The following is a 9,891-nucleotide window of genomic DNA, read 5'->3' on the forward strand; positions in this document are numbered from 1 at the left end:
TTAAGTACCGGAGCTAAGGTAGCTACAGATGTTGTCAGCGGAATTCCCATTAAAACGGCGTTTAAAACACATTCTTTAAGTGCCGGAAAAGAAACCATAGCTTCCGCTGCCGATGAAGTTAAGAGAATGACAGGTTCCGGTTATAAAAAGAAACGTACTCGGCCTAAAAGTGCCAGTTTAGTAGCAGCCAAGTCGAAGAAAAGACGGTTTCATAAACGTTCCGATATATTTTCATAATTATGTCTCTTCTACATCCACATTCTACTGAATGTATGAATTCAGAGTTAGATTTATTTCAAGTGCCCATGACCCAGTCGTCGATCATCGGCGGTGAATGGGTACAGTATAGTCCAATATCAAATATCGCTGATAACGCTTCAATTACATTTTGTATTAGCGGTAATTCTGAAACCTACATTGACCTCTCTCAAACTCTACTACACGTTCAAGTTAAAATTACTAAAGATAATGGGGACCTTCCTCAAGCAGCGGTCGCTGGTGCAGGACAAGTGGCTGGAACTCCAGCTGATAACATCGCGCCTGAGAACTTGTTCTTACACTCGCTTTTTAGTGATGTACACGTTTTTCTTAACGAAAGGTCAATAACACCCTCCAGTCAAAATTACTCTTTTAAGAGTTTTATACAGACGCTTTTAACGTTCGGAGATTCTGCTAAACAAAGTTATTTAACGAGTTCACTGTTCTATCGAGACACGCCTGGAAAAATAGACTCTTATTTTGATAATGATGGGTTCGCGAAGCGTGCGAGTTTCGCACAAAAGGGTGTGATTGATATGATGGGTATTGTACATACAGACATATGCCAACAGCCGCGTTTTCTTTTAAATATGGTGGATTTAAAATTTAAATTCGATAAAAATAGAACTGCATTTTGCGTTCACTCCGATTCCAAATGTAAAGTCGAGATTTCATCAGCTTCACTTTATCTGAGAAAAATAAAAGTGATACCGGAGTTGTCGCTTGCTCACGCCAAAGCTCTGCAATACGGAACCGCTAAATATCCAATAACTCGTTCCGAGTGTACTTCATTTTCTATACCGAAGGGACTTATGGCTAGTGTGCAAGATCATTTATTCACGGGGCAAGTACCGAAAAAAATCGTTATCGGTTTTGTGGATCAGAGGGCCTTCTTGGGAGACTTAAAAAAGTCGCCATATAACTTCCAACATTTTGATTTGTCATGCATTGGTTTATATGTGGATGGCGGTAGCGTACCGCACAAAGCATTGGCTTTAAATTTTGAGGAAAATCAATATATTCAAGCTTATTGCAATCTATTCATTCAAACTAATCAATGGAATGTTGATGAAGGGAACCAGATAAGTCGCGAAGACTACGCTAATGGAAATTCTTTATTTGCGTATAATCTTACATCCGATCTGAACAGCAGTGCAAACCACTTTCATCTCGTGAAAAACAGTAATCTGAGATTAGAATTAAAATTCGCGAAACCATTACCTGAGACGGTGTCGGTAATAATTTACGCCGAATTCCAAAATTTAATTGAAATAGATAAGAACCGTTCAGTAATTTTTGACTACAGTAATTGATGGACTCACTTCAAATATCTAAAATTCTCGAAGTAGATAAGAATACTAGAAGTTTATTCCGAGGTGTGTTTGCCTCAGATAAATTACCTAAATATGTTAAATCATATCCTTCTTTGTTTATTGTGAATACTGATACTAGTAATGGTCCGGGTCAACACTGGATTGCAATATACTTTTCAAAAAGTTACAGTACAGAGATTTGGGACTCTTTCGGGAATCCACCAGACTACTTTAAATTTAATGATTTTGTTGAACGAAATAGTAAGACTGTAACTTTCAGTTCAAAGCAATTACAGAGTAGTACTAGTAATACATGCGGCGGATTTTGTGTCTATTTCGCTATAAACAGGTGTAATGGAATTGAAATGTATGAAATTGTTTCGAGGTTTAAGAATGATAAGAATGTAAATGAAAAAATGATAAAAGATTTTATGTACAAAAAGTATTCAATAAAGTGAAATATAATTTTATTATTCTGTTTACAAATGCTTTTAAAACAATATTTATTCATTTCTAAAATTGCAGATTTCGGGGTACTAATGCTCGTTCCACCTAAAGAGAATAATGTTTAAATTAAGGCACACTGAACAAGGTCGTAGCTAAGCAGAGCACGGATCTCTGGAGGCCACTGGTGTGTTATGTTCTAGGAGCACCAAAACATAATTTTCTATAAACAATTTAAATTATGTTAGGGGCACCAAACTAGCACTCGCTCAGGATGCAATTTCTGTTGGTTACGACCTTGGTACTGGATACTTAGTTATTTAAATATCTCACCCATATGTATTCTTGTAAAGAATGCATTTTCCAGCGGATTTCTTCTAGGTTTACTTCGTAATCAAATATTACTAGAACGGATCTATCCCTGAGTTCCGAATGAACTATGACTGCATCGGGGTGATTTGTCAAAGCTATGCATATAAGTCCATGCACGTCAGGTAAAAGAAATTCAGTCCAATGCTCCTCGTTTTGTCGTTCAGACTCCGCAAATGTTAACGAATATCTGAGAGCATAGACTGGTACAGAAGCCGACGCCATTTTACAATAATTTGATTTTGCGCCGTTTATTGTTCCGTAAAAGAAAGAATGAATTTTACTTTACCCTGCAAAACCCTTTTATTATAATTTCAGGAGCTCCTATCTATTCATACTTTGGCCTAAGATTTATTTGGGAATATATTTAGAGTAGTTTGAAGATCTAAATAAACTTTTCATACTTAGACAAAATTTGAAATATTTTTTTAATCTGGTAGAAAATACAGAAACTTGGGTTTTCAATTTAAGCCACTTGAACCGAAACCTTTATTTCCTCTAGCAGTTTCACCTAGTCCCTGTATAAAATAATACTTTAAAAAAGCATTATTACGTTATAAACAGACTTACAGTACACTCTACGGCTTCCGGATATAGAACCCGCTCACAAATCAACTGCGCCACTTTGTCACCCCTCGATATTTTGAACACATGTTGGCTGTGATTAATCAAAATTACTCCAACAGGACCAGTGTAATCCCTATCGATTACACCTGCCATAACATCGATGCCGCTGCGTATTGCCAGACTGGAACGCGGCGCTAATTTTTTAATTCATAGAATGAATTAAAGGTAAATAATTTTAGCAACCATAAATAATTACCTATACGTCCATATGTACCCTCAGGTACCTCAATACATATATCCGTTTCAACTAAAATTCTCTCTCCGGCGGGTAATTCATAACAATACGCGCTACGTAAATCTAGACCCGCCGACTCCACCGACGCCCGTGTTGGCGTAAAAGCGTTTGCCGAAAGTTTAACAAATTGAAGTTTGTTTCTAGAGTCCATTTCCCCGGTATTAGTAAATATTTTATACAAATTAACTTCTAAGTTTAAGGGAAATATGAATTTAGCTCACAAATAAAATCCTTTTATAGTACTTTGAAGGACTCTTCGTACGTTTTGAACTTTAGTAAAATTACAAACAATAATCTAAGATGCCCTTTAAAGTTAAATTCCTTATAGTACTTTGAAGGACTCTTCGTACGTTTTGAACTTTAGTAAAATTACAAACAATAATCTAAGATGCCCTTTAAAGTTAAATTCCTTTAGAAATTATCGGTAAAACCACTTATTTCAAGTATTTTCACAATCCGTTTGGCTTAATAGTTTTGATTAAAAAATACACGAAGATTTAGTATATAAATCGAGGACCAAAGTGAAGAAAATTAATGTTCCCCTCAAAGCCGTCTTAAAATGGGAGAAAATAAGAATGTTGAAAAAACGTCTTTACGTTTTACTTTTTTTCCGGAAAAATGTGAAATTTTTGATTTTAAATTTAGGGAAATGAAGGAATTCATAAGTTTTGTTTTTAATTGGAAAGACAACGTGATAGAAAACGAAGAACAAAATTCGTTAGATTTAGTTCTACCGTACCCCAAGAGCACGGAAAACGCTCGGAAGATGTTGGGGACAGCATCCAATTTCATAGAGGTAAATATTTAAATTTTCAATTAAAAATTGCAAATCCTATGATATTATTATCATTAAGGTGGTAAGGCTGGACCCGAATATGTCTAAAGACGAAACCGATCGTGCATTTCGCTTCGCTCGTCTTTTTGGATCACCTTCCGTTTCCGGAAATAGGGGGGACGTTGCTGAAGATGGTGCACAAAAACATTCCTCTACAAAACGCTTTACACCGTACCAAAAAAAATAAAAAATAAAATGTAATTTTTTATGCTTTATTAAATGCATTTTTGACTATGGCACTATAATGTACGAAATTATTTTTCTTTTTCTTTGATAATTAATATAATACACTTAGGGAGTGTACGTAATACAAATTTAATAGATAACTTTAAGGAATTATTTGATATCTTTATGTCCATGAGCCAGGGTGCGGATTCCACAAGGTAAGATATACCTTTTATCGTCATTAGGTGATAGACACAATTTTCGTATGTTGAGTGTGAAGAGGTTATGTTTGAAACTGGCAATACGTTTCATGTCGACTAATGTGAGTTGTTGATCAAACAGACATCTTTCATAATCCTCATGGCGAATGACGTTTCTTATAACATTTTTAGCTATTCCCTTGCAGACTTTTTTATGATTTAGTATTGACTCCAGCGATTTCCCCAAAAACATCTCCTTTTCTATTTCGCTTTTAGCTTTCGATTCACCATACAGTTTCAAGGAATATAATTTTGGACGGAGTCCAACAAAGCTCTGAATTAGTTTTTCATTCGTTTCACTTTTAAATTTCCCCAATTCTTTTTTATTTTTGATGGAATAGAGGAAGTGGGTTGAGGGGAAATCAGAAAAATCGAAATATTCTTCATATTTTTCGAGGTCTCTGTACAAATCCTCGGTTTGTATGTTGTAGGTTAGACTATCTATAAAAAAAAATTATATTAAAGCGCCTGAAATAAATTTGTACGTTTTTTATGTGGTACCTGTATCTGTGAAGAGTAGAGTGGCTTTACTGTCGTATTTTTGTTTTATAAAACCGTAATGGAACTGGTACATAAACAACTTGGATAAATCAAGGATGCTGAAACCAGTATAAATTGGTCGGTTGAGCTTCAGTTTTATTCTTTTTTTATGAACTCCGGCTAAATCCTCGTTAAATATTTTGAAATGATCAAACGTCGGTGAACTGGCCACCTTTAACATTCTATCAGCTTTGTGTATAAGCTCAAAGTTAATATGTTTACGTAAGTTTTCCATAGTTTTCCTTTGAAAAGAAAAATAGTTAGTTTTACTTTAATTAATTAAATTTTAGATCACTTACCCGAAAACGGAGTTAACCATCAACTTCCAGAAGTTCTTTTCAAAGGTATTTTTAGCCATTTTCCTTTGCTCGGTATTAAATCTAACATATTTTTCGAGCCATTTTCCTTGAGTGAATGACAAAACTCGATGTACTTTGGATATTTTCATCCCCAACTCTACATAATATTTTAAGTTACGATAGTGCACTACGTATTTCTCTTTATTGTTTAAATTAGGGAGAAGCTTTGGTAGACTAGACTTCTCCTTAATATTTAAATGTTTTAAAAGAGCTTTAGAGTACGGGGATAACATATCGCGCGTTATGACCTTAGATTCAGCGGCTAAGGGAAGGTCATTGTGTAATTCATGTAATTGTGTTGGATAAGTTAAATCAACCTGAAAGTGATAACAATAATAAAAATTGTAAATATCAAGTTCAATCGAATAGTTCATACCTCTAAAATGTATCCGGTTACAGAATCGTCTGGAATATTTTGAATATTATCTCCAACCAACTGTAAGTCTTCGTCGTGTACCCATTGAAAATCACCTAGAGGTAGTGCCTCACACATAGCAGTGCCATATAGATTATTACAATCTTACGTCGATAAAATAATAGAACAAATTATTAGCATAAAAATTAAACAAATCATTAATATAAAAATAAAATAAATTATGTTACCTAAATAACATATATAGCTACTATCAATGGTTTTATCAAAAGATTCGGGCATATATTTGTTATTAGCCTCTGAATATCTAGTGGATATCATAGACACACCACCTCTTATACCTATAAAATTATATATTTATAAAATTAGTTAATTGTATAGTTAAATTTAATAATTAAAATACCTTTCTCAATAAATAAGTGTTGATCTATATCATCTAAAAGATCAAGACGAACTTCAGTCATCTTCAACGCCGCTTGCCAAGCTAAACCTAATTAAAAGCGTATTAATTTTAATAATATTTATAGGAAGATAATAAAGCCACACCTGGTGCCGTGTACGCGTGAGCGGGATCCAATTTAAAATTGGTCATGGAAAGGGTTCGAAAGTTTTCAAACACGTCCGCTAACAGCAACGCATCGCATTTTACATAGAGTTTAGTGTATTCACCTAACACAAAAATTAAACATAATGCATTTGAAATATATTATTTAAAGGTAATTTCACCTAAAGTGGGAATATTGAAGATTTCCCAAACATTTTGAGCGTGTAAATAATCAGCTTCCAAAATATGCTCTCCTTTAAGGGAACTGTAGAACGCCTTTCGAGGCGGTAAGGTTTTATCCTGAAACTTAGTTTCGGTATCCAGATATTCATAAGGGAAAACTCCCTTCCTCAATAACAACTGAATTTTTTCGTTGTCAAAATATTTCCCAATGATAGGAAATTTACTTGGTCCTTCCTTCGCTAGATTCGAAACTAAATGTTCTAGCGAATCAGGGAGGAAACGAAAACTGTCTAGGAATCTGAAAGACCCTATAAACACAATTTTATTTTAGTCATGTTTTTAATAAAATATAAACAGTATTACCCAAAGAGAGAGAAATATAAGTTTCGTCTGTAGAGGGGATGCAGCTAAGTTTTTGATTCTTATATCGTCCAATATCTTTACATATTAAGTGGAGATCATATCTACGTTGTTTTTAAATTTTATTATAATTTTTTTAGTGTTCAACTATTTAACTTACCGGCTTAGATTATGAATGAAAATGGGGATGAAATCTGGAACCTTTAATTTTAGATTACAGATAGCGTGGCTCGGTCCTCTGTATTTCCCCGTAAAATGGCAATGATCTCGCACTGGCGACGAATCCGATTGGTTAAGTGGCATTCGACAAATGTAGCAATCTCGAGCGGTGCGAAATTGTTGTTCTTCCTCAGAAGTCATAATTATCGGTACGTTGGTCTTTAGAAGGACAGTTAGTTCTTTCTCCAATTCCAGTAACGCTTCAATAAATTTCGAAGTCGCGTCCAAACCTAGGTAACAGTCGTTTCGAACAGGTGCACCTAATATATATCACCATTAAAATTCATATATACGGCTTGTAATCGGTAACTTCTTACCATCTGGTCCTACAAGAACCCAAGAATACCCGCAGCTGATGTGCTGGTTTAATTTTGTGGTGTTTGACATGTTAGGGTCTGGATTACAACCTTGAAATTTGGGGAGGATGGACTCGAAGTCGGCGTACAAAGTGTACCCCACCTACGCATTTGATTATAAAATAAATAATAACTCTTATTATTCGGATATTATAACTAACCTTAATTTCCCAAGCAATCTTCTCATAGGATAGAACCTTATCTTTCGGGAAAAATGTTTTCTGCGCACCATGAGGTGTACACTCTTCGATATGAGAGTTCCGTCGTAATTCAGCTCCATTTCCACTGAACCGGTGTAAGCATAGCCTTATAAGACATTAAAAGTAATAAAGTAGTCCACCTCGTACAGATATTAGTCTAGAACATTAATTACCTGCAATAATATGACGTACCTCGATGCTTATTTAAGTGTTGTAAAAGTTTGCTGAGGCTGCGTATTAAGCAGTAATGTTTGTACTCCCCCCGGGAAATTAGTAAAAGGTCAACTTCCCTATCTTTATTGCATTTGTTTGTACTGACAAAAAGTGGATATAGATCCCCCGCAAATCCAAACACGTTTATTGATAAATTATTATTTAACTCAAATTTTTTAAGAACTCGAGAGCTTAATTCAAAGGGAAAAACCACGCCACTCGTATCCAGTTCGTTCTCGTATGGACGATATTTAGAAACACGATTAGGATTGTCTTTCTTATTAATAGGGTACAGCTTTGCCAGTATTGACCACAAAAAACATTTTTCATCATCCGTATTTTTTACGTTGAGAATTGCATGACGTTTAGCTAATTTTGGGGGTATTTCTAGAAATGACGAGGTATGACCACCGCGTAAGGGCTGATACGATGTGATATTTAGTTCAGCATACAGCAGATGATCGATTACCCAACCTGATCCTATATTGAAAATAATATATTTAGTTTCAACGGTAAACAGACTAAAAAATTAAAATACCTGATCCCTCAAAGTTTTCAGCGGCGGTTTGAATTGCCTGCACGCAATCGTCCATCTGATCCTCTATGACGTCAGACATCAGAGTGGTATACATAGTGCTGCGAAAATATGGGCGTACTTCCGCTGATTGTTCATCGCCAGTTAATGGTCGCGAATACACGGCTCTAACTATTAAAAACCATTTAACACCGCGTCTATTTTGAAGCTGTTCCATCAAAAAATCTCGAAAAGCGCACCTATGATTGTTAATAAACATAGCAACATCAATATCGTATTCTTCCGCATTGAAGCGGACAGACGCTAACGTATTGGTTAAGGCCCGAGCAAAACTAGGGGACCCTGGAGGTGTCTCATCAAGAGTAGGTGAAGTCGGCTCTGGGGCTGGTGAACGTGTGGATGTGGATTGTATTGGATCTGGAGTGGACGGTCTCGAAGAACTATGTGTTGGATTGGGAGTTGAGGGACCCGGTTTGTCTAGATCATGCACACGCTTATGTCGTGTTATATGCTCTAGTCTAGTAAAGCTCCTATCACACACCTCACACTTAAATTTTTTGTCCCCATGTTGTTCTTGAATGTGGCGAGTTAGACTTCTTTTTATATTGAAATTTTTTTCACAAATAGGACATGAATGATTCGCTTTAGCCATACTAAAAATATGGATACGCTAAGAGTGAATAGACTAACCTTTAATGACTACGACATTTTCAGGAACCCCATTTTATATTAAACACAAGTGTTTTGAATGTCGCTCTTGGGGTGTATCTAATCACAAAACGAGAATTCTCAAGATTAGTGTCTTGAGCAACGATATGTATCTTACAACATCGGAAAACGATACGCGTTCCATATTAAACTTCGAACATCAATATGATCAAATCTAATAGATATGAATTTATCGCATCTTAAGTAGCGGTATGGAATTATCTCAAATCTCAAAACAAGATGGGTAGGCGTTATAAGATATGTTTCACTTCAACACCAAAAAGGAGGGGTAGGCACAGTTCCTTTTTATAACAGGGTGAATAGGTAGGGTCCCGTAGACTTAACATAGGGGGGGTTTGAAGCCATACCCCCACTTCTATACTACTCCCGACGTTACGCGTTTGTTGTTAAAGTTTAGAAAACATCGCGTCGCGATAGTTAGCGATATTGAAAAAGCTTTTTTAATGGTAGCCCTGTCTGAACAAGACCGAGATAGTGTTAGATTTTTGTGGGTGATCAAGGAAAATGGCCAAATAATATTAGACAATTTTAAAACACTTAGATTTGCGCGCGTTCCTTTCGGAATAACGTGTTCACCCTTTCTCCTCGCGTCGACTATAAAACTGCACGTTGAAAATAGCGAGACAGCTCACCCGATAGTTAAAGAAGCGCTCAATTCGGATTTATACGTAGATGACTTTTGTTCGGGGGAGGAAAATGTAGAAAAGGCCTACGAGCTATCCAAGGGTGCGTCAGAGTTAATGCTCGGCGCTAAAATGTGCCTTAGAAAATGGG

At 35.8% G+C, this 9,891-nt stretch overlaps 2 protein-coding genes across 2 annotated transcripts; one reads left to right on the forward strand and one right to left on the reverse strand.

Moving 5' to 3' along the window:
* Positions 1-239: 239 nt before the first annotated feature.
* On the forward strand, positions 240-1,571 carry LOC149957254 (uncharacterized protein F54H12.2-like). The gene is made up of 2 exons (XM_090166930.1): positions 240-751; positions 884-1,571. Exons 1-2 carry the CDS (start codon positions 240-242, stop codon positions 1,569-1,571), a joined length of 1,200 nt encoding a protein of 399 aa, XP_090023056.1.
* Positions 1,572-4,417: 2,846 nt separating this feature from the next.
* Positions 4,418-9,040, reverse strand: LOC149957255 (uncharacterized). The gene is made up of 14 exons (XM_090166931.1): positions 8,392-9,040; positions 7,814-8,333; positions 7,602-7,746; positions 7,402-7,543; positions 7,026-7,344; positions 6,869-6,969; positions 6,505-6,813; positions 6,325-6,447; positions 6,182-6,268; positions 6,009-6,119; positions 5,782-5,924; positions 5,346-5,722; positions 5,008-5,288; positions 4,418-4,947 (listed from the first exon to the last, which is right to left on the reverse strand). The coding sequence occupies exons 1-14, from the start codon at positions 9,038-9,040 to the stop codon at positions 4,418-4,420; spliced, it is 3,837 nt and encodes a 1,278-aa protein (XP_090023057.1).
* Between the last annotated feature and the right edge of the window lie 851 nt (positions 9,041-9,891).

The sequence above is a fragment of the Leiobunum rupestre genome, chromosome 2 (assembly GCF_980474605.1).
Source record: "Leiobunum rupestre chromosome 2, qqLeiRupe1.1.hap1, whole genome shotgun sequence".
NCBI classification, from domain to species: Eukaryota; Metazoa; Arthropoda; class Arachnida; order Opiliones; family Sclerosomatidae; genus Leiobunum; species Leiobunum rupestre.